The sequence below is a fragment of the Misgurnus anguillicaudatus genome, chromosome 17 (genome assembly GCF_027580225.2).
Source record: "Misgurnus anguillicaudatus chromosome 17, ASM2758022v2, whole genome shotgun sequence".
NCBI lineage: Eukaryota > Metazoa > Chordata > Actinopteri > Cypriniformes > Cobitidae > Misgurnus > Misgurnus anguillicaudatus.
In genome coordinates, this window is record NC_073353.2 from 23,428,437 (window position 1) to 23,454,353 (window position 25,917).

At 37.5% G+C, this 25,917-nt stretch overlaps 1 protein-coding gene across 3 annotated transcripts in view; it reads right to left on the bottom strand.

Moving 5' to 3' along the window:
* The window catches only part of kcnh3 (potassium voltage-gated channel, subfamily H (eag-related), member 3), a 147,359-nt gene that overhangs the window by 33,971 nt on the left and 87,471 nt on the right, over positions 1-25,917 (bottom strand). For 2 of the 3 annotated variants that reach the window (XM_055216307.2, XM_055216305.2), the window contains 6 exons: positions 19,075-19,308; positions 11,440-11,574; positions 8,493-8,632; positions 7,881-8,133; positions 6,712-6,869; positions 6,193-6,424 (listed from right to left, as the gene is read on the bottom strand). In XM_055216307.2, the coding sequence (XP_055072282.2) occupies positions 6,193-6,424; positions 6,712-6,869; positions 7,881-8,133; positions 8,493-8,632; positions 11,440-11,574; positions 19,075-19,204 (1,048 nt within the window). In that variant the 5' untranslated portion in view covers positions 19,205-19,308. The remainder of the gene's footprint in view (positions 1-6,192; positions 6,425-6,711; positions 6,870-7,880; positions 8,134-8,492; positions 8,633-11,439; positions 11,575-19,074; positions 19,309-25,917) is intronic. The other variant, XM_055216306.2, reaches the window with a different exon arrangement.

Here is a 25,917-nt window from a genome sequence, read left to right on the forward strand (position 1 = left end):
TTGTGAGGTAGGTAGCAAGGTGACTTACAATAATACCGCCCCTTAATCTGCACTATCCAACCACGGCACAGCTATTTAGTGCAGAGAGAAAGAGAGAGAAAAAGTATTGATAGCACAATTGAGTTTCAATTTCAACAAACCATCATCATTGTGATCAGTGTTTGCATTTCATCCTCTCATTTGCATTTTAAATGACACACCCAAAAACGGCACATTTTTGCTCACACCTACAAAGTGTCGATTTTAACATGCTATAATTAATTATCTATATGGCATTTTGAGCTAAAACTTCGCATATGCACTCTGGGGACACCAAAGATTTATTTTACATCTTAAAAAAATCTCATAATATGACCCCTTTAACTTTTTAGACTACAGTTCTTGTTTTAAGACCCACATCATATTAATAGTCATTTTTTATCTGTCACCACTGCTTGTGTTTACTGTCAATGGTTCCAAGGCATCTCTAAGCTAACACTCCCTGGTCACGTACACACCCTGACTGTAACTAAATACGTTTAATGCGTTCCTTCTGAATTTCGAATCTTAAACAGCTTGGATGATCTGCAGTGCTAAAAAATCCCATAAACACAGTTATGTGACTTTTGTGCAAATCTAACTCCCATCAGCCCTGCGCTACAGAGACAGCCCACAGAGAGAGTGCTGTTCAAAAGCAGCAACATAAACAAAACCTGTGCCTAAGTTCACAGCAGTTATCTGAAAATTGCTGGAAGGTAAAACATCACCCATCTACTTTGCCAAAATATTACCTTAGACATAGGATTGCATCACCTTCCAGTATCATCATAATTTCAGACTCCTATCTTCTGCTCACACATAGAATGTTAATGTCAGGGGATTCACTACAACACTTACATATAATTGAAACTTCCAAAATTTAAAAAAGTACATGTATTGTCTCTGTCCAAAGTCACTTTCAGTACTAAGTAAATACAGAACAACTGTCCCTGTCCATGGTCCTGAAGCCTGAGTATATTAAATATCAGCTGAATTGTATTAGGCTGAATCTGAAACTTTTTTTGAAAGAAAAAAACTTTTATTCTCTGTGGGATTGTTTCTGTTCTACCTCTCTCTCTCTCTCTCTCTCTCTCTCTCTCTCTCTCTCTCTCTCTCGTTGTTGGTTTCCTAGCTTCTAACTTGATAGTAGTGCAGGTACCATGTGGAATTTGCACTAAAATGTTCCGAAAGAACGAGGAAAACTGACAGGAGACTGAAAGGGGTGTGAAAGAAGAGAATGATAATGATGGAGAAAAACGTATGCCAGAGAATCTCTTTCTAAGAGTTGTCAGAGAAGGTTTAAAGAGCAATCACACATACTAAAAAAAATTTTTACACATACAAACAAACACACTTATAACATTCACACAGTGTCGCACGTGTGCAAGAAATATTTGGCAAGAATTCAGACAGCGACTAGTTTGAGTTTAGACTTCTTTACAGATTAGTACAGATTAGCAAGCTTAGGGGAGAGCAAAGGCGAAAGTATCATTTTTCAGAAAAACTTAATTTTAAAAGATATATTTTTGGACTTCAGTATAATTTCACTTTAATCATAAGTAGTGAATTGTTACTTTCGACCCCACCTGCAGGGACGAAAGTAACACAACAAAACAAGATAGATTTTTTGTGTTACACTTGTTTTTATTAAATATATTATATATATTTATAACATATTTTGGAATTTATCTGTAAAAAAATAATAAATTAAATGTTTCAAAAGCAATCAACAGTTCAAACTTAAATAGTTGAGAATAAAACATTTTCTCAACAGTTTGAACACTATAAAAATTAAATTAAATCAAATTAGAATAATATACATTATCAACATATACAACAGTATTAGCAGCGGGACAAAAGTAACAAGGTTTACTTTCGACCCGACAGGATCTCCTCACATTTAAACCCGATTTACTTTTATTTTGGAAAAACTCAGAGAGGTCAAACTTCAGGATGTGTTGGAGCACTAAATGACCAGAACACATGAAACCGGAAACACAACGCGTTATAAAAAAGACCGCTTTAGGAATTTACTAAGCATGGTTTAAAACACCTTTCTGGATCTACCCGCAGAAAATGGTGAGTAAATAACGTAATATTTTTTCAGCTCTGTCAGACCTGAAAAATGCCTAAGATGCTGTCGTAGTTTGGGATGCAAATGTTATCAGGGCTCAGAGAAAATCGGTTTGTTACTTTCGTCCCGCGTTAATTTTGCCCCGGATCACCCCTACCACAGATATTCACTTTCACTTTAGTTTCTGATCCTTCTTCTAGCAATTTATGTTGCTCTGTATATTATATTTTTGTGGTGGTTAGTATCTCCACCCGTCTTTGCTTCTGTGGGTGTGATTTTTGTAATTATGTTCTGATGAAGGATTTTTGCAGATTTTTTACTCTTGCTGTCAAAACCAGAGTTACTTAGGCAAAAGTGTTTCACTTAATAGCACATCTGGCATAGTAACATTGACGTTTTTAATAGGTGAACCCCTTCACCTCCAGACTTAATAAGTAGGCTTTACAAAGAGGATATTAGTGACCCTGCCCTATATTACAAGGCAAGAGTTTCCTGTTGTCCATTTTTATTATGCTGGGTACACACCAAAAGATAATCGGGCTGATTTTTGGCCGATTTCCCCCTTCCGACAACCCTAGCAATGTCCCGATTATCTTGATGGTTCTACAGATTATCTTATCAGATTTTCCCTTGGTGTGGGGTGTGTTAAGAGTGTCCAAACCCGATCGGAAGAATGTCGGAGGAGGTGCCCTGATCGCAAATCGTAAATATTAAACATGGGGCGCCTCCGACTAGAACTCTGAGGACAAACACGCACACGCTCTTTGAAATATCACGTGAAACAAAACAATATCCAATCAGAAAGAGAGATGATGGAAGACAGAAGCATCATGGCGCAGTACAAAGTGAAGTTGATGTGGACAGTAGAGATGGACCATGGTCCCACTGACTTCACCCAAACCCTTTTCTTTTTTTCCTTCTACTATCATTGAGATTTCTTCCTGCATATCATCTGCCTTTCTTATTCTAAAGTCTTGCAATATTTTGCGAGATTTTTCATGTGTTCACAGTCGAGACTCTGGCTAAAAATCTGTGCAAAACGGTTAAATCTAAGATTTTTTATTCTCATGCTTGTGGTCTATCACATTTTGAAAAAGATGTAAAAAATCTTTTGGTGTGTACCCAGCATCAGACATCTTAAAGATAATGCAATATGACTTGAATATAAGGGACACATCATTCACATCTAGAGAAGAAAACGAATGAGTTGCACATTATTCAGTACAGTAGGTAATAGGGGTAAAGATTAAGCTTTGCGCAGAGAGAAACGTCAAGTGGTAGGTGAAGGACACTTACAGGACACTCTTAGCTGGGGGATATATAATAGGGTTTGTACACAGTACACACGCTGTGAAATAACAGGTCAGAGAGACATTGATTTGCTCAAGGCTGACATTATATTTGTCATGTATGTGATGGAAAACATCAAGAAGGAACTAAGAGAGGAACTCAAGATGAAGACCAAAGTAGAAATGCATTTTGTACCTATATTGCACACATCAAATCTTTTCGCAATCTTCTTTTAAAACCACTTTGTGTTCAAGATAAAACATGTTCTTTTATGTTCTATTAATTATTTTATTAATTTTGAATTACATTTCAAATTCCCTCTAGTCTTTTAAGGTTTGCCAGACAGCAGGCATTTGAAAACTATAGGGTTATGATGAAAGCGAGACCAGAAAAAAATAGAAGGGAAGGTAATCGAAGGTCAGGACAGAAAAAGGCAACCCATCAAATAGAGTTGGGGGTGGAGCTGGAGGAGCCCTCAGAGAAATATTTTATTATTGATCGTCTTCAGTCCATTAACATTTCCCTATTCCTATCAGAATCAAATACACACCAGTATTGATAAGTATATTTATTTTAATATATCAATAATCTTACTTCAAGAAATGCAAATTGACAGATAGCAACCACAAACAAAAACAGTTAGATCTATAGCAAGGTCTTATAAATCTAATAACTGTTTAATATTTAACACTTTCAATTTAAAAAAATTTGATGTGCAAAATGCTATACAGGTAACTTGCTTTTTACCACTAGCCCTAGAAAAACTAGATGTGTCCAAATTGCCTCATGTATTTAAAAATGTAAAGGTTTGGCCATGTAAAACTGGGCAAGAGGGTATTGTTGGCACACAGGCAGATACTAAATCTAGAAACTAAAGCATTCCTGCTTTCCAAGCCAACCATGTGGGTGCAATTTAGACCACTGGCCAGAATTCAGTGTAAGAATATTGGTTGCTTAGGACATAAGTGCGCCCCAGGTTATTACGGATTGTTGGATAGCTCAGTGGCCAATCAGAAACACTACCACTAAATATGACAGATGGTGTTTGTCTGTCCAAAATGAGAAGAGTCTCTAATTTACTAAAATTCAAGATTAAATTAAAGTACTAAGCCTGTGTAATCCAACAAATGTGCAATATTATGTGCAATCTTACAATAAAAAAAAAAACGTTCCGCATCTATATGTTTAATAGTGTATGCTCAATCTTTGTGGGTGTATTGCAGGTGATTTACTAAAAATAATGGTCATGCATGAAAACAGCACTCGCAATTCTCAAAAAACCTCAATAAATTCAGAATGGTGCAATTCAATCTTACACTTTTAACAGCAATTTGATTAAGTAACTTTTTTCCTTTGAGGTACCATGACCTTTAGTAAATCAGGGCCCGGGAGATTTGTGCTGTCTGAATCATCTCAATGTCATCCTTCTCACACTACTGCTCTGTTTCTTTTTTTCTTGTGATGTCAGGTCTATTTCATTTTCATGTAATTCACCAGTTCATTTTATCATGAACAAACCTTAAAAGGGCGAGATACTGGCGTCTGTCCAGCAGCTGAAATAAATGGTGAGAATCAAATGTCTTTAATGGGTGACTGCTTCATCAGTTCTTTGGAGGTGATGTTCTATTCACAGAGCCAGAGAGATTGTCCTGGTCCTCTGACAAAACACATTACGTCTGGCATTATTTTTGTTCACGCGTCTATCTAACCTGTAAATTCATTTCTACCTTACCGAAAAAGAGAAATATAATAGTTTGTCTATGGATCACGTGGAGGTTGTTGTACATTTACAATATAATGGGCATATTGGCAGGCACATCTTTAATAATCACCTATGCGTACAAGACACTTTGAAAACATATAACAAGTCTAAAAGAGGGATTTCATATGTTTTTATTTATATTCAATTTTGGTAGAATTCTGTTTTAGCTCGACCAACATTCAGGAAAAGACCTTAAAGGGACATTCCACTTTTTGATTCTTACCGGTTTAGAATCCATTCAGCTGATCTCCTGGTCTGGCGCTAGCACTTTTAGCATAGTTTAGCACAATCCATTGAATCTGATTAGACCATCAGCATCGCGCCAAAAAATAACCAAAGAGTTTAGATATTTATCTTATTTAAAACTTGACTCTTCTGTAGTTACATCGTGTACTAAGACCGACGGAAAATTAAAAGTTGCGATTTTCTAGGCAGATATGGCTAGGAACTGAACTCTGAAACTGGCGTAATAATTAAGGACTTTGCTGATGTAACATGGCTGCAGCAAGCGTAGTGATATTACGCACTGCCCGAAAATAGTCCCCTGCTATTGAAAGTAACGAAGGTAACTATTTTTGAGCAGTGCATAATATCACTACGCCTGCTGCAGCCATGTTACATAAGCAAAGTCCTTGATTATTACACCAGAATGATAGTATAGTTCCTAGCAATATCGCCTAGAAAATCGCAGCTTTTAGCTTTCCGTCGGTCTTAGTTCACGATGTAACAATAGAAGAGTCAAGTTTTAAATAGTAAGTATATACAAACTCTTTGGTTATTTTTTAGCGCGATGCTAATGGTCTAATCAGATTCAATGGATTGTGCTAAGCTATGCTAAAAGTGCTAGCGCCAGAACCGGAGATCAGCTGAATGGATTCCAAAATGGTATAAATCAAATGTTGAAAAAAATTGAAAATTTTCAAAAAAAGTGAAATTTCCCTTTAAACATTTATATGATTAAAACTCTAATTTTAGCTGTTTAATTTGAAATGTATGTTTGTAAAATATGTTTGTAAAATTGAAGAATGTTTACAAAAATTTTGCTTACCGATGTCCCAGGAACCAGGGCTATTCTCGATCTCGCTGCGGCCGATGACGTACCAGACACAGGCCATCCAGTGAGCCAGCAGTGCAAACATGGACATGAGTAGAGTGAGCACCACGGCGCTGTATTGAGAGTAACGCTCCAGCTTTTGCAGCAAGCGAAGAAGCCGCAGCAATCGGACCGTTTTCAGAAGATGAACCCCAAAGTACTGAACACACAGAGACTGAATGCATGGCTACATTTTTGGAAGAAATGGTACAAAACTGTCACTGATCAGGCGGTACCCTTTCATAAAGTGCATTTTTGTACCTAAACAGTGCATATTAGTACCTCAAATGTACATATTATTTGTACCAAATGTATACATGTCTGTACCTAAATGGTACATATTAGGACCTTTTAAAGGGTACCATCCTAGTGACAGCTTTTGTACTTTGTATAAAACAAAACATAGAATACATAACAGAACCCTTTAAGATGGCATACTGTAGGAAATAAGCTATACAAAAGAAACACACTTACCACACTGACATTAAAGGCATACAACAAGTCAAAAGGTAGGGCAGCTATCAGGTCCACGAAGAGCCAGGTGGTGACGTAATGCACACAGATAGAGCGCGCATCATACACCACCTGGCCTGATGTGCTCACAAACGTGGTGCGAAAGTTTAGTACAATATCTGCCACAGAAAAAAATAAGACCAACATGAGCGATGACATCATTAGTATCATTACAATGCCAGTCCACGATTTATAAAGAAAACGAAAAAAATTTAAAACCTTAATTATTATGCACAGATCCTCAGCAAAAATGTGTTTTTTTTTGTGCAAAATGTAAATTGTTCATTTCTGAATTATGAAACTGGGTGTAATGAGCAGAAACACATTGTCATTAAACACTAACTGCTCCTAAGAAATGTTAAGTGAGGATAACAACACTACAGTAACGAATGCGTCTTTGCACGCTGTGAAGCTTTATGACAATTAAAATCTAGAGTTAATGGCTTATTATCATTTTTCATCTAATAGACCTGAAAAGAAATATACTCTCTCAGAATAAATGGTACATAAGCTGTCTCTAGGATGGTACGCTTCAAAAAGGTCCATTTAGGTACAGATATGTGTACATTTGCTACTATTATGCACCTTAAAGGTACTATGCACCCTTTAATAAGTACAAAGGTGAACTTTTTGAAAGGGTACCATCCAGGGGACAGCTTTTATCGTTTTTTTTCCTGAGAATATTTTTTCTGAGAGTCCTCAGATGTACCTCATGCATGCTCTGCATTGACATTTGCTGCACTGTCCTTTAAAATATGTTCAGACTCTCTCTCATTATGTTTAAGGCTTCATTAGCAGTAGATGTTTAAGTGATTTTGTGTAATAACTGTCTGGTTTTGGAATGCAAATCTTGTTCTCCATATTCACTTTACATTTCTATACTAAGGAAATCTAGCAGCAACAGCCCTGGTTACTTTAATTTAACACATGGCTGACAGCAAGACATTTAACGCCACCTGCATACCATTACTGAGATGGCACTTCTGTGGCTTGTTCGCACAGCCGTATTAAAAGTTGCCAGAAACTGTGTGTCCTGGCACAAGAGAACTGTTAAGTATTAGGATTATATATACACTATGATTTTTGACTAAAGTCATTTAATGATAACTGTGGAAAAAGATGTGCCTTACCTAACATAAAAAGGATTTCCACCAGGATGTCGCTCACACTCGGTGGATTTCTGGGGGTCGACGCTTCGTCCCGCCCACCGACGACGGTGAAGCAGACGTTGTAGGGAACGGTAACTGCTACATAAAAGGTGGCTAACAGAATCAGCCAATCCCAGCCAGCTTTAAAGGTGCCGTAATGAAGGAGAATGAAGCGGCTCTTCTGAATGGCCGCCACTTTGTACTCCGGGATGGGCGGCTTTTCTCCAAACATGTTCTATAAGTTTAGAAACATCATGTACAGGTTAAGTTGAGGTGCGTGAAAGCCAGTCACGAACGACTACAGAATTAATCAAATAAATATGAGAAAAATCGAATAAACATTCCTTGGTTGCCTTTTTTATAAATACAAAGTATTGTTATCTATCAAGGCCAAGGTCACTTTTCTACTTCTATCAATAATATCTGTATTATTCTCATGTTCTATGAAAATAATAAAGATAATAAAGAGTCTGAGATTACTTAGAACGTGCTGTACTGTACATCACCCAATGACCAGGCTGGGCTGAGGACAAACATGCATTATTGTGTTAGACTACCGTGTTACGGGAGTCTAAGTGTTAACTTGTCTCTTACATTGTTGATCTTGAGTTTGCTCTTGTCTTGTTTCTGCAGATGTCCAGACAGCTGGTATAGCACAGCTCTACTACGTCGCCGGTTGGCATTGAAGCCAGGTGGTCGTGTGACTTTGTGCACTTCCAACCCTGTCTCCTCATCTGAAAAGAGAATAGCCATATGCAATGTCAAGATGAGAAAGATTTACCATTTTGCCCCAATCTTTATGTCCTGGTTTTTTCTAGGATCTGATGTTGAGAGGACCGAAAAGATACAAATACTTTAAGTATTATGAGAGTGAGACAAAATATTATGAGAGAATGGTGAATAGCGGGTTGGCCTTCTTTTCATGATTGGGTTATAGAGCTGAGGAAGGTGGCAGCATATGAAAAAATGTCCTACAAAATTTGGGTAAAATGGAGGTTTATTGGAGAAGATGGGACATTTATTGGGGATAAAGAATAATGGCCTAGTGGTGAGATGCTGTACTAAGGGTGTTCATTTATAAAAAAATATATTTATAAATCTTGTTTTTATTAAAAAAAAAATATTTTTGTGGATTTTACATAGCAATCCAAGTGTAACTACAGTAGCTATGACTGACATGCTATGTGGGGGGGGGGGATTGTAAAAGAAGAAGCATTTATGTTATTTAAACTGAAATTACTTAAAGGATTACTCAATTTTCTTTAAAAAAATCCAGATAATTTACTCACCAGCATGTCATCCAAAATGTTGATGTCTTTCTTTGTTCAATCGAGAAGAATTTATGTTTTTTGAGGAAAACATTACAGGATTTTTCTCATTTTAATGGACTTTAATGGACCAAAACACTTAACAGTTTTGATGAAGTTTAAAATTGCAATTTCAGCGCAGCTTAAAAGGACTCTAAATGATCCCAAACAAGACATAAGGGTCTTATCTAGCGAAACGATTGTCATTTTTGGCAAAAAAAATGCACTTTTAAACCGCAACTTCTCGTCTTCCTCCGTTCGTGTGACGCCCCAGCGCGACCTCACGTAACTGCGTAACGCCGTCGAAAGGTCACGTGTTACATGTATGAACGCACATTTGCGACCATTTTAAACAATAAACTGACACAAAGACATTAATAAGTATCATTCCACATCCAACAACGTAGGAACGGTCCTCTTTCTCCACACTTGTAAACACTGGGGCGTAGTTTCGCATACGTCATCCGTGACCTCTTGAAGTGATGACGTATTACGTGAGGTCAGGCTGGTGCATCACACAAATGGCGGAAGACTAGAAGTTGTGGTTTAAAAGTGCATATTTTTTATTTTTCTTGCCAAAAATGACATTGTTTCCCTTGATAAGACCCCTATGCCTCATTTGGGATTGTTTAGAGTCCTTTGAACCTGCAATTCTAAAACTGCACCAAAACTGCCAGGCGCTGGGGTCCACCAAAGTCCATTCAAATGAGAAAAATCCCGGAACGCCCTCCTCAAAAAACACAACTTCCTCTCGACCGAACAAAGAAAGACACCAACATTTTTGATGACATGGTGGTGAGTAAATTTTTAGTGCCTCAAAGATATATATCAGTATCTCAAAGGTACATAATGGTCCTAAATATATGCATTTTTGTACCTAATGGTACATATTATGGTGTTTTAGCTCTGTTTTGTTTAATTATATATTTTTTCCTTACATGAATATTTGGGATAAACACCCAGCAAGGCCTTATGACTATACGTCTTCCAAATAGTTTTTTTATGTATTTTCATATCTTGTTGAATTAAACGGACATTGAGTCAAACTAACATTTTTAAAAGAACATTGAGTCAAAATGATAAACAATGTAACCACATTCTTCAAATGATCTCCTCCAATTCACTTTAAATGTGTTGATGTCATTGATCAGATGTATCATTGTGCCAGTATAATCCACATCCCTCAGCCAAAAGCAATAACAGCAGCTGTGTGCTGGCTCAGGACACTTGTTAAAAGGAGCTTCACATTTCTGTGCCAAGCTTTCCTTTTCTGTGTCCTGTCTGTGTGTCTTTTAATCTCTCTATCTATGTCTCTGGAGAGAAGAGGTGTTAGGATTACAGAAACAAAAAGCACCACATGAGATGCTAGCCTGCATGGACACATACACAATGCATGACTCAGCCAAGAAAGAGAGAGAATGAGACATAAAGGACAGGATGGGACTGCTAAATATGACCTTGACGGGACCTGGGGTTCATGGTGTGCATGTGTTGCTATACTTTCTGCCAAATTTATGAAATAGTAAAACCGATAGGTTGTAAAAATAAATCAGCCAAATCTTGTTTTACTTAAACTAAGCATTGAAAATAATAGAAGTCTACAAGATGTTTTGACTTATGAAACATGCATGTGTGAATATTAGTACATTAAGAAAATCAACCCATAATAAGCTTGTATGGCATTGAGGATAATTCTCGCTTTTGAAATCATTATCTCTTTGTTTTAGATGCTTTGTCTCCGTACCTACTTGCTGTTACAGTATTATTACACATGACACCTCTTTTGTTTTTCTCTCTTTTCATCATTGTTGTCTTTTGTTCTGTACACAGCATTACACCACTTTGAAAGGTTATCTTCATTACTGAAGTTATTTCAGAGACTGGAATCTCACAGGTTTGGGGATTTTATGTTGTGTGTGACTCACTGTTTCTTTTCTTGTTCTTAATCCCAAGCTAAACGCGGATAGGCAGATCAATCTTAAATTCAGCACAGATCTCTTTTCTTATCAACAATGTTCACATTGATTCACCTGAGCAGTACATGCTCATGGATCCTTTTTGGATTTGGAACAACTTTCCTATCAACCAATGAGATTGTAGGGAAGATGTTGGTAAGCAATGACCAACATTCTTATCAAACTACCAATTCCCTCTGATTTTAGAGGTAGAGATTAGAGAAATGAATACAAACAGGCAAAGTTGATAGTATAACTTGGTGATAGAGGAACTCTTACCTCTTTCTGGACTCTGTTCTTCATCTTGAACTTTCTTGTTGTCTGTTATGTCCTTATGCGATACTAGAAACAGCACCACCTCCCCCTTCTCGTTCTTAATGGGCACAATATCCAGAAGACACCAGAATTGAGTTCCTGTCACAACACAATGTTTGCCATTAGCGTACATTTTCAGCATGAACATTTAATATGGATACATATTTATGTTTATTAATAGTCGTGTGAAACACTATTTATCTTGCACTTGGTAGTATCACCAGACAACGTATAGCCTACCATAATACTTTTGTATGTTCATATTAACATACTACTTATTGAAACCAAATGAGGAGTTCAGATGCAAAGCCCTCATAAAGAAAAACACCACCATTTTTCAATATTTTACTATGTTCTTACCTCAACTTACAAATTAATATGTACTTACAGCAGGGAAAATTTGACACATCAGCATTTTTATCAGTAAGGGGATTTTTAAGTGGGCTATTGACACAAAATTTCCACCAGATGTAGCCATTAAGCCAAATATTGAATTCATACAAAGAAATCAGAACATTTACGTATACAAGTTGAGTCATTTTGCTGTATCTTTTTTCAATGCATGCACTTAATCTTTGTACAGTTCATCGTGAATGTGTTAGCATTTAGCCTAGCCCCATTCATTCCTTAGGATCCAAACAGGGATGGATTTAGAAGCCACCAAACACTTCCATGTTTTCCTTATTTAAAGACTGTTACATAAGTGGTTACATGAGTAAGTATGGTGGCACAAAATAAAACATGGGGATTTTTAAGCAGATAAAAATGAGAACTATTGTGTGACGGAAGAACACTTAGTTTGCAGTACTTTGACCTTAGCGTGCAGTAACATCATCACTCTTGACTACCCCTCTCGCTCAATCTTCCGTCAATATTACTGCGCCCAAGGTCGAAGTGCTGCAAACGAAGTGCTCTTCCGCCCTACAATATGGTTTAATTACACAGAATATATGATAAATTAATGTATTTTTTTTGTGATTAAATCGGGGCCCCCTGGCACCATCTCAGCCCCCCCACATATACACAGCTTGAGAACCACTGTTCTAAGTGCATACAAGCTTTTGTGGCAAAAACTTCCACCTTTAAAAAAATTCACTTCTTTGGACAAGACATAGTAAACAATTGCAAAATGAAAGTCAGAAAAAGAAACTGAACCACACAGGGGGGAGCTGTGATCCATGTGACTCCCATATAGGGGTTGTATCCAGGTCTAATTACTCACAAGGGACACAAGTTTGAATGTGATTCGTTTTGAATGCCGTCGTTCATCATCAAAAATTAATCTTTCGTGCACTTTGCTGAAAAATTAACATGATGTTTAGTGGTTTCTGCCAACAAAGCAATATTTCTAAATGGCCTAAGGATGGGATTAAGCAGATTTAAAGTGAAGCATTCGGTCAATATCATGATCTAATTTTTGACAGAAGTGGCGTTTAAGTGGTTTGGTAACTGAGCTTCTTAAATGTCATAGGTTTAATACATTTTTACATTGCTTAAAAATTTCACAGTAATACAGTAATACAACCAGCCACTCAGAGTCAGCCTGAGAGCCAGAAATCATGCCATGGTAATTTTGTAGGCACATTTGCACAGTTTCCTTTGTTGAATATTTGCTTTTCCGAATCCCACACTAAAGCAACACAAATGCAAATAAATGGCATGTTCAAACTGCACAATTCTTACTGAATTCCTCCAAACTCTGAGACACAGATGCATTCATAAAATGTTCATTGTTCAGCCTCCTGTACTTTTCATCCAAGTATTTGGTTTAATTTATCTAATCCACCATTGATGTCTGTCAATAACGTATTCATATGAGTATGCTGGAGCTTTGTTAGCTTATGCAATTTTCTTCTGTATGCAGGAGAGCAGAAGGATATAATTGTTGGATGCAAAAATGTTATGTGTACAGTATATGGATTTGTATGAGGTGTTTGTGTGCACACATGCAGATATGCAGGTTCTGCAATGTTCTACAGCTGCTCAACATTCTGTTTCGGCATTATACTATGCCTCATTAAACCGAGATGGAGAGAAACAGAAGGAAAGATGCATGGTTGGAGGTAGGAGTCCCTAATGATGTGTGTATGTGTGTCTCAATCGCCAAGCCCTTTCATTAGGCACAGCTTGAGTCAAGCAAAGTAAAAAGAAATCTCCTAAGAAAGAATACTCATTGAACCAGAATTTCATTGAACTAGCGGATTCAGACCATAGGTCATACAATACAATGGAAATTACAATCTAAACAAACCACTTAATGAGGCCTAAAAACGGCATCCTGCCAATATGAATAATACATGCAATAAAAATGTTTAAATACAATAAATTGATCTGTGACAAGCAGCTTGAAAAAAATACACAATAAATAATTAAGCAGTATCTGGGTTGACGGCACAATGGATGCATTGTGCTGTTTATTGACCGAATAGGTCATCTTTCATTTCTAAATCTCTTATCAGAGCTCATTTAATACTGTAAATGAACCGTTGTAGTTCAAAACTAAAATTAAAAGTGATTTTAAAATTAAATCCACAATCTGTGATAACTCCAACCCTGAAACAGTCTATGGATATATGAAAACATAACAGTGCGTCACTTCTAATGAAGTAATTCATTTTAACAACATCTGTACATGCCGTGACTGTAATTGAACAACTGCAGGACTGACACACGTGTACACTCACCTAAAGGATTATTAGGAACACCTGTTCAATTTCTCATTAATGCAATTATCTAATCAACCAATCGCATGGCAGTTGCTTCAATGCATTTAGGGGTGTGGTCCTGGTCAAGACAATCTCCTGAACTCCAAATTGAATGTCAGAATGGGAAAGAAAGGTGATTTAAGCAATTTTGAGCGTGGCATGGTTGTTGGTGCCAGATGGGCCGGTCTGAGTATTTCACAATCTGCTCAGTTACTGGGATTTCACGCACAATCATTTCTAAGGTAAACATAGAATGGTGTAAAAAGGGAAAGACATCCAGTATGCGGCAGTCCTGTGGGTGAAAATGCTTTGTTGATGCTAGAGGTCAGAGGAGAATGGTCCGACTGATTCAAGTGACTGAAATAACCACTCGTTACAACCGAGGTATGCAGCAAAGCATTTGTGAAGCCACAACACGCACAACCTTGATGCGGATGGGCTACAACAGCAAAAGACCCCACCGGGTACCACTCATCTCCACTACAAATAGGAAAAAGAGGCTACAATTTGCACAAGCTCACCAAAATTGGACAGTTGAAGACTGCAAAAATGTTGCCTGGTCTGATGAGTCTCGATTTCTGTTGAGACATTCAGATGGTAGAGTCAGAATTTGGTGTAAACAGAATGAGATCGTGGATCCATCATGCCTTGTTACCACTGTGCAGGTTGGTGGTGGTGTAAAGGTGTGGGGGATGTTTTCTTGGCTAAAGTGTGCCAAGAAAGTAAAAGAAGAAGGAGAAAGGCACCTTAGTGCCAACTGGGCATCATTTAAATGCCACGACCTACCTGAGCATTGTTTCTGACCATGTCCATCCCTTAATGACCAACATGTACCCATCCTCTGATGGCTACTTCCAGCAGCATAATGCACAAAGCTTGAATCATTTCAAATTGGTTTCTTGAACATGACAATGAGTTCACTGTACTACAATGGCCCCCACATTCACCAGATCTCAACCCAATAGAGCATCTTTGGGATGTGGTGGAACCGGAGCTTTGTGCCCTGGATTTTGCATCCCACAAATCTCCATCAACTGTAAGATGCTATCCTATCAATATGGGCCAACATTTCTAAAGAATGCTTTCAGCACCTTGTTGAATCAATGACACGTAGAATTAAGGCAGTTCTGAAGGCGAAAGGGGGTCAAACACAGTATAAGTATGGTGTTCCTAATAATCCTTTAGGTGAGTGTACATCATTGTCACATAACAGCTTTATTAATAAATTGGAAATGTGCTGCTTATCTTACAAATCATTACAAATGTCAAGCACATCAAATATACAACAATCCTTTAAACATAATGCTTCATAAGCCAATCTAGTCATCCAATTATTTCAGCATTGCAAAATGAGCGAGTCTGCACTTTATAATTGTCTTTGCATGATCTTTTCTATTTGGTATATATTGTATTTTATGTTTTAATTGGTCGTGTCCGACCGATTATTGCCTTTGGGAGTCTGCATTTGACAGGCCATTGAGCTCTTTGTCTTATATAAACAGTGGATTGACCATGACTCAATACAACAGGGCAGCCGTGCAAAAGGGGGATTTACAGCTACTATCATCTTCTATTCCCTTTGAATTCTGTACAACTTGAAGTCTGCAGCTACGGAAGGTGCTCTCTGAATGCACCACAAGCTTTGAATGGTTTATTTACCATGCGACAAAGCAGTAGGAATGTTGTGACTAATGCACAGAGGCAGCAGAGATGTCTGGACTGCTGCATGGGACTGCAGCGTCTTTTTTCAGACAGTCAACAATCAGACAGGACAAAACATACAGATTGCCTATTCTCTTTGAATCCAGCGTGGCTAAAATACAAATCACCTAACACAAGCTACCGAGAATCTCTTACAATTGCCTAAATGAATGAGTTGGAAAGTGCTTCTCCTACTGGGCACTCTATGAATTCGGGCATCGAAGATCTTTTTTTATGCATGTTGCACAAACCTGAAATTGAACTGAATCGGGTCTACATTACATGTTTACAATGATCCGCACGGTTTCCTGTTACACAAACAGAATTGTGTTCGCCCGCCCGCAGGTGGGTAAATATGCAGACGGCGTTAACTGTATGACATGCTGGGATTTTTCTGTGGACGTCGTTCAATGTGGAACCAATCAAGCCATCAGATCTCCATGCTGTTGTTTATCCCAAGCTAGTTTAAAGGCATATAATGTTATTTTCGGGAACGTCTGTGTCAGAGACATGAGGCAGCTGTTGAATTAAGATATTATCATAATCTATTCTCAGGTGCTCCAGACGGACGTTAGAAAACAAGATGAGCATTTGCAGATTTGGACAAATAAACGGGTTTCTGGCACAAAATAAAATGCTTGGTTGTGTACTGTGGATACTGAAGGCTCATGAGATGTTATTTTATTACTAGCCAAGGCTTTTATATAATTTGTTTCAATAAAAAAGTAAAACTTTTAAATAATACTTGAATAATTGCATACAATTATATGTTACCTAATAGTTGATGGTTGATTAATACATACAATGTATTACACATATACGCAACTATATTATCCTGTTTATTTACTTATCAGATAAAGTAACAGACTAGGGCTGCTTGATTCTGAAATTTTTGGAATGGTTTCCGATTTCAATTCCTGGTTCTGGAATCAAATGAATCAATTCTGAGAATCGATTCCTCACTGTTGTTTTCGATTCTTTTTATTCCTTCTTTTTTTCACTAAAGGAACATGTAGGAACATACCTCAAAATTAAATCACAAGCCCCTAAAATAAATATACTCTTCAACTATAAACCTAAATCATAATATTAGTATCATGATATATATTTATATGATATAATATCAATAAGGGTCATTCGCATCTTTTCCTCCAATTCCAATGTATTGATAAATACTTTTTTTAAAAACTTTATTAAACAGCTGTTTTCAAGCTAAATAATGTCGAATTATATAATAAACTGTATATTTGTTAAGTTACTTTCAATACATTGGATGATCTCCTATAGGGTGATTTATTAATTAGGTGTTAATTGTAAAATTACTATAATGCTATACTGATAGCTAAGACAAAGTTTTAAGTACACTCACCTAAAGGATTATTAGGAACACCATACTAATACTGTGTTTGAACCCCCTTTCACCTTCAGAACTTCCTTATTTCTACATATCATTGATTCAACAAGGTGCTGAAAGCATTCTTTAGAAATTTTGGCCCATATTGATAGGATAGCGTCTTGCAGTTGGAGATTTGTGGGATACACATCCAGGGCACGAAGCTCCCGTTCCACCACATCCCAAAGATGCTATATTGGGTTGAGATCCGGTGACTGTGGGGGCCAGTTTAGTACAGTGAACTCATTGTCATGTTCAAGAAACCAGTTTGAAATGATTCGAGCTTTGTGACATGGTGCATTATCCTGCTGGAAGTAGCCATCAGAGGATGGGTACATGATGGTCATAAAGGGATGGACATGGTCAGAAACAATGCTCAGGTAGGCCGTGGCATTTAAATGATGCCCAATTGGCACTAAGGGGCCTAAAGTGTGCCAAGAAAACATCCCCCACACCATTACACCATCATCACCAGCCTGCACAGTGGTAACAAGGCATGATGGATCCATGTTCTCATTCTGTTTACGCCAAATTCTGACTCTACCATCTGAATGTCTCAACAGAAATCGAGACTTATCAGACCAGGCAACATTTTTCCAGTCTTCAACTGTCCAATTCCAAATTGTAGCCTCTTTTTCCTATTTGTAGTGGAGATGAGTGGTACCCGGTGGGGTCTTCTGCTGTTGTAGCCCATCACCCTCAAGGTTGTGCGTGTTGTGGCTCCACAATGCTTTGCTGCATACCTCGGTTGTAACGAGTGGTTATTTCAGTCAAAGATGCTGCATACTGGATGTTTTTCCCTTTTCATACCATTTTTTGTAAACCCTAGAAATGGTTGTGCGTGAAAATCCCAGTAACTGAGCAGATTGTGAAATACTCAGACCGTCCCGTCTGGCACCAACAACCATGCCACCATGCTTAAATCACCTTTCTTTCCCATTCTGACATTCAGTTTGGAATTCAGGAGATTGTCTTGATCAGGACCACACCCCTAAATGCATTGAAGCAACTGCCATGTGATTGGTTGATTAGATAATTGCATTAATGAGAAATTGAACAGGTGTTCCTAATAATTCTTTAGGTGAGTTTATTTACAGGTGACTGTGTGATTCAAAGGGAGGGGGTTATACTACAGGCTATTAAAAAGGAGTCGATTCCCGACTCTCGATTCCCAGCACCTCAGAATTTAAGAATCAATTCTTTTTGGAATCGATTCCCAGCCCTATACATGTTCCTTTTTGTATCGCTACAAAGGTACAACATCTTATTTCCTTTCACTGTATAATTGTTCTTTTCTTTTTATCCATCCATTACTCTTTTTCACCGCGCTGTGATAATCAATGTCCTTATCGCCTGCAGCTATACCTGCTTTATCATTCTGATCAAGCCAGTACATCAAATATTTAGTTCTGACTAAATCCTTTTAGGATTTGCTTTGTTTTTGTCTCTTATGCTCAATGTACCTGTGGTGATTTAAATAGTTTAAACTCCTCTTTTAAACCTCTTCCCTGTCAAGATGTCAATTTTAATTAACTTCAGAACCAGCTGGGGTTGCATCACAATTTGCATACTTCTATTACACACTGAAAAGATTGCATGCAATATTACTTTGACCAAGAAAGCATTTTATCATGCTATTTTCTAGGTGCCATGTTTTGGGACTCCCTAATCTATACATAATGCTGCATACTTTCAGACTTATAGTATAACAATTGTACTTTGTAGCCTTAGTATGTGTACTGTTTGTGGTGTGATTTTTGTTCTCAGCTCAGATTTTTTTACTCTGTCAGCATCTCCTACCTCCTTTTTTGTAGAAGACCAGTTCTGTCTTAAATTCCCGTCTATCGTCCAGAGCCGTCTGGATCTGTGCCATCAGCCTATCGCTGGTCTCAGGTCCATACAGGAAATGACAGGCACAGCTCTTCTGCATCAGCTCCGCCCGGGCATAGCCAGTAAGCTCGCAAAATCCATCAGAACAGTACACGATAGGGTAGAGGGACTGGACCTGTGCATTCCCCAGCACAAAGTTACTGTCTGTATGAGACAAAAAGAAAAAGAGAAATGTATATTAAAAAGTTTTACCTTTACAAAGAATTATTTTTATACCAACCACAAAGTTCAACACTATTGTATTCCACAAATGGTCAGAGATAAACGTTACTGACTTTACAGAACACTTTTATCACACTGACTTGTGCTACAAAAAAATATGAATTTGCAGAAATCCCTTGTTGCCGTAAACTGTTAGAGATGTTCTCCTCAGCTTTGTTATCACACAGACACACAGCTCACTGCGGGCATGAATAGTTCTTCACATCTTTTTAACATTGCTGGCAGGATAGCTTTAAACTTTTAGTTTCTATTCTGGCTTTTGACTGATGAAAGTTAAAGGTATTGCGGAGGATTTTCTATTTCCGGGTGGATCATCAAGACTATTGGTCCTCCTAGTTGTCAATCAAGAGTGTTGTGCAATTGCGTTTTTTAAAAAAAGTGGAGAAGGCGGTTCTTTTCTAAAATTCGAGAAAATCCTCCGCTATACCTTTAATAATTCAATGACAAAAATATACAAATGAAGGTGAAGAAATGCCAGCAGATATACTGTTTATAATGGTTTGCATTGTATATTGTAAATGCACTAACTACAGTAATAAAGCTTTAGCACTGTTGGGCCGAACCGTTCTAAGATTGGTAAGCAACAATTACAGTTATATTTCCACTTGAGCCTGGTCCAGCATGGCACGTTTACATTGACTTTCATAAGAAGGAAATATATACTTGTGTACCGTGTTTGATTTTGCTGTTGTTTTTTATGATTGATGTATAAATGTAAATACCACATACATTATGTGTGTGTGTGTGTGTGTGTGTGTGTGTGTGTGTGTGTGTGTGTATACACTGCAAAAATGGCTTTCTTACTTAATATTTTCATCTTGTTTTCAGTAAAAATATCTAAAAAAAAATGTAAATCAAGATGTATTTTTATTAGCAAAATGAACTAACTGTGGGTTCACACCAGATGCGAGTTCAACTTTTGTGCGAGTAGATTACATACAAAGTCAACGCAAAGATGCGATCAGACGCGTCCTCGCGTGGGCCGATTTGAGTGGCGCGTTTGCCACGAAAACACGCGCTAAGCGCCTCAAACGCATCTTTGCCCAAGATAAAAATATTCAACTCGAGGGAAAAATTTGCATGACACAAAGTTAAATCCTGCGAGAAACAAACATTTTCATATTTAAGGAAATTTGTGTTTAAAACAAGCAAAAATATCCGACAATAGGGTGAGAAATTTTTTCTTGAATTAAGTGTTAAGAAAAAAGTAAACTTATTTCAAGATTTTTTTCTTACCCCATTGGCAGATTTATACCGAGTCCCAAAGGTGACATTGGAGTAAAAAAATCTAAAGTTTAGTTTCATGTGCTCACTTGAAACTATCGCGCGCTCACGTGAAACTATCACGTGCACGAGCGATAGTTTCACATGAGCATGCGATAGTTTCACGTGAGCACACAAAACTAAGCTTTAAAAAAAATTCTGCACATGAAGCTTTTGCATGAGCAAATGAAAGGTTTACGTGATCACATGAAACTAACTTTATTTAATTTTTCCTCCATGTCCCCTAGGGGCTCCGTAGATTTATTTGTGTGTTTTCAGCACAAATTCACTTAAATTGTATATTTTTTATTTTTCTCTTAATTTTTTAATTTTTAACTAAGTAAGCAAGTAATTTATGCAGTATACACACACACACACACACACACACACACACACACACACACACACACACACACACACACACACACACACACACACACACACACTCACACTAAGAAAGGATGTGTAAATTTTTTACAGATTGTTTTATCCTATTTAACACATTATGTGTCATTTTGTGTTGATTTTGTGCTCAAATAAATAAAAGGGACAACACGAGATGTGTTAAAAAACACAAAATGTGTTGTTCCAATAATAACACAGACTCAAAATGTGTTGTTTTAACACAACCGTTTTAAAAGTGTACACACATACATTTAAACACTTGAAAACAATTCCCTTCTGGATCTTAAAAGACCCTTTCAGAGGAAAGTCATGACTATTTCCTACATTTCATCATATCCTTATTGCACTGTGGCAAGTTAAGCGTTTTAGCAGCTGATCTTTATCCATTTCAGCAGACTTATACAAGTTACAGTTCATAGGGAGATTTACTTCACCTCTTGATCTTCAAACCGATTCTCAAACCGCAGGAGACGGCAAGCAGAGACAAAATGAAACTTTTCAAAAGTGAAAATATAAATGATGAAAGAAAAGAACAATCACAGCCCGTTATTATTTCACTCATTTCCCGTATAAACCCAGAACAAGTAGAAACATGTCCTGACTTCAGACATCACATCTTCTGATGAGTTCCTATTCATCATCTAAAGAGAAGATAGTGACACAATGAACTGTGCACTATTTCCCTTTATTCATAAGCACTCATTAAATCATCTCTTATGGGTACGGAGTCAAAATCACATTCGCACCAATCGAATATTTATTGCTCTAAGCAGAGGTGCAAATATTGATCCATCCGGCTGGTGGGCGCCTCACTCTCACTCACCTCTCTTAATCTTTCTCTCTCTCTCTCTCTCTCTCTCTCTCTCTTTCTCTCTCTCTCTCTCTTTCTGATCTCGTATGTTTAATATTTTACAGGGTTGTGAACTGAGGCAGATTTATCCATGACTGCGGTATTTAAAGTAGAGCAGCGCAAGATCATTTGTGAGATATAATAAAATGAATGGAACGGAGACGAAGGCTACCAATCACGCCAACCGCACAACAGCGCAATGAAGAGATGTCAGGAGAGTGGCTTTCTGTGTTTAATAAAAATGAGGCAGGATGAAACAGGATAAAAACATCCCTCCTGAGGATGGATGAGAAGGACAGGGTTGAAGAGAAGAATAAGTGATGTATTATTTCATTAACAACCAATCAGTATTTCTCTGAATAAATGTCCTTTGAAATGTGTCTTTGCTCCACCTGAGGTCATTTTCAGATTAAAAGTCATTTTTTCTTGGTAAAAGTTGCCTATATGATTCTTTGGAGAGTAAAACTGTTCTTGGTTTTGCAGATAAGTGTACAGATTCTCTGAGAAACTTCTAGTTAGAACCAAAATTGGTTATAAAGACTGAAACTTATGAAGAAAGTGTACTGAGGTTTTTATTTTCAGATTTTTGCAGGCACAACCTCCGCATCTCTCCACCGTGTTGCTCTCGCATCAATCAGTGTCTGTCGATGCATATAAAGGTGTAAATCTATCAGTCAGAGCACGGACTGATAACTCTCTCCTCCCATCTGCATGTGTTGAGTGATTCCCAGTCGCTTCAGTCAATAAACTGCAGTTAGGAAATGTTGGAATGCCTGGTTATTCTCATTAGTCTCCAGTAATGAATGAAGCAAATTACACTAAGCATTGGTTCTGTATTGGTCATGATAGATGTACATACTTTTGTTATACGAGAACATGAGCAATGCTGAATGTAAGCTGGGTGTTATTACCGATATTATTTGCATGTCACACTGGCATTCCTAATAGATCATGCAATATGTGTCTTTTTGTTTACCTTTTGTCATTTTTGATTTGGTTGCAGAACATGATGTCAACATGGAAATGCACTCTTTGCTATACTGAATTTATCCACAACTCCTGCATGCTCCTGTATAGATCAATGATAAAGCATTGTAATAGCAGCGCAAAAGGTCACAGGTTCGAACCCAGCAAACACACACGCTCATAAAAAATGTGTTCTTTGTAATTCACTGTAAGTAGCTTTGTATAGAAGCGTCTGCCAAATGCATAAATGTAAATGTCTTTCCTAACACATTCATCAAGTTGAAGGCATAGATAAGAAGCTGTAATTGCTGTTTTGAAAATACCTAGTTACAAAATCTTTCATTATTCCTATATCTATTTTTTATGATAATTTGGCTACTCGCTGTTGAAGCTGCAGCACTAATCTAAGTTATAAATTGCAGACATTTTCAATTTTCTAAAGCTTTAAATTTACACTCAAGGTTGTAAACTTCCAATAAATGCACTTTTATAAGTAGACAAGGCATATTGCCTTTAGTTTATTGTTTGATGAGACTGCTTTCTAAATAAAAAAAAAAGTGGTTATATTGTACAATAAAAGCACTTATTTACAGACCTTACTGCTGATCTGCACAATCAACGTTTCTTGCAAAGATAAATCACAAGTTGCATTGCTTAGATGCGCCAATTGTTTCTTGCATTTAACCAATTGTTTCAGTACATTTAAATAAAAATTTTAAGAGTAAACACATCACTCTATTTTCCAGCATTTAGCTCTATTGAAATATAGTTTAACACTTTTTACTGTTTAACTCCAAGTGCACATTTTTGCTACTATCGCCACTGATTCTCAGCGTTCACACATTTCCATCACATCAGTAAGAACATACAGTACACCCATCACCCATCTCAGCAGTCTGCTATAAAACAAAATGAACAGCACAATAAATCTGGCAGTTATTCCTCTAGGATGCTTATAATGTAGCATGACAATTGTTTGCAACTATAAGTGTAAGCTAAAGGTATAGGAAAGATGAAAAAAATATATCAAGATACTGAGATTTAATCTGAATCTAGTATTTATTTACTGTTTAGCTCTGCACCACAAGATGATCAGCTGCTTTGCTACATACAGTAGGCAGCATTCTAACCATAATCATAAGTGTTCAATTTAGATCTTTAACTGAATTTCTTTTGAGTTTGCCATAATATTTTTCTAAGCTAACAATACTCAATAAGTTTAAAAAACAAAAAGTACACATATTAAAGGCGGAGTGCACAATGTTTGAAAGCCAGTGTTGATATTTGAAATCACCTAAACAAACACGCCCCTACCCCAATAGAATCTGGACCTTCTTTGATAGACCCGCCCCACACATACGCAACCCTGTCAAGGATGTCGGCTAGAAGACACGCTCCTTACTGTTGATTGGCTACCATAGATATATACTCTAGATGTCGCCTTGGGGTTCTGAGCATGCGTCAAAACCGCCGCCATCTTGAAACAGGGGTCTTGTCATAGAAAGCTAGGTAAAGCTGCTATCTTCGACTGTACTTCGAATTCATGAACGATGCTGGACTTTTGTGCTGCGTATGGATGTTAGGCCTACTAGCACTATGCATTATGGTTAGAAAAAGTAGATTTTCAAAATTTTAAAACTTAAATTTTTTCTGGACTCAATGCTAAATACATGTCTGACTGTTTAAACGAACCAAAAAAACCCCAAGAAAATCGCATTCATGTCAATTTAAAGTGATTTTATTTCCGTTACACCATTGCCTACAATGACGCTGATGCGGGGTTCCCCTGTTTCAAGATGGCGGCTCTATTTGACGCATTCGGTCCAATGAACTGCCGTAGCCAAGGCGACATCTAGTGTACATATCTATGATTGGCTACAAGTGTGTTTTGGTAGTCGGCCCGACTCCCTTTTCCAAAGCGTTTTTCAGAAATTGTGCACTCTGCCTTTAAGAATAAAACTACACATATATAAGGAAACAATAATATATATTTATTATAAGAACCAAACTACACTGTCAGAGAAAATGGTCCTAAGCTCTGCACTCTTTGGTACCAATTGGTACATCTGAGGTAAACTCCAGCCCTGTATCACAAAATTATGTACCTATAGTCACGTAAATTTGTGAGTCTTTTCCGTGACACTGACACGTTTTTCCGCCTTTTTACGTGAACGTATCACGTATTTCTGTTTACGTGTCATTGTCACGTATTTGTTACTTAACTGTTTTGTCCTATTTTCAAACCATTGTCGCTTCGGTTTAGAGTTAAATTTGGTGTTTGCATTAGGATGTCACTTTTAGTATAGACCCCTTCACGGTTCACGTCACAGGTGGTTCCCACTGCGCATGTCGGGGTCAGAAAAGCCATTACAGCAGATTGAGTTGCGTATTATTCGGTATCGTTAAAAATGCATGCTTACGTCGTGGGCTGTGAAAACCGCACCAGGTCTTCCGTTAAGTTTTCGCGATTCATGCAGAATCTCAAAAACAAAAAAATACAACATCTGCGGCTGCAAGCAATTAACGTGCAGACTGGGACAATGCAAATATCAAAGAGGCCTGTGTTTGTAGTGCTCATTTCATTTGAGGTAAGTCATCATTTTTCAGCCCTGTTATATTAAATTATAAAGCCTGGATGTTATGAACAGTTTGACCCCATGCTGCGCGAGCACCCGATAGTCATTCAATGTTTACAAACCTTGAAGGGGTCTTGTTACGGCTAAATCCAGGTAAGACAGGAGCGGATCCAAATGCAGTGAGTTTTATTAAAAATAACAACAAACAAACAAAACATATCAAGAAGTCTAACAAGGAACCAGGAACACGAAAACACCATAACATCAAATAACGATCGACATCAGACACTGGAAACACTAGGCTTAAATACACAGAGTAATCAGGGAAAACAAGACACACCTGGGGAACAATCATCACACAGACCAATGAACAAAAGAACTACAAAGAACTACAGACATGGATGACACAGACATGACTTCAAAATAAGAGTACAAGACAGGGTACACAGACAGAGTTCATAACATAGCCCC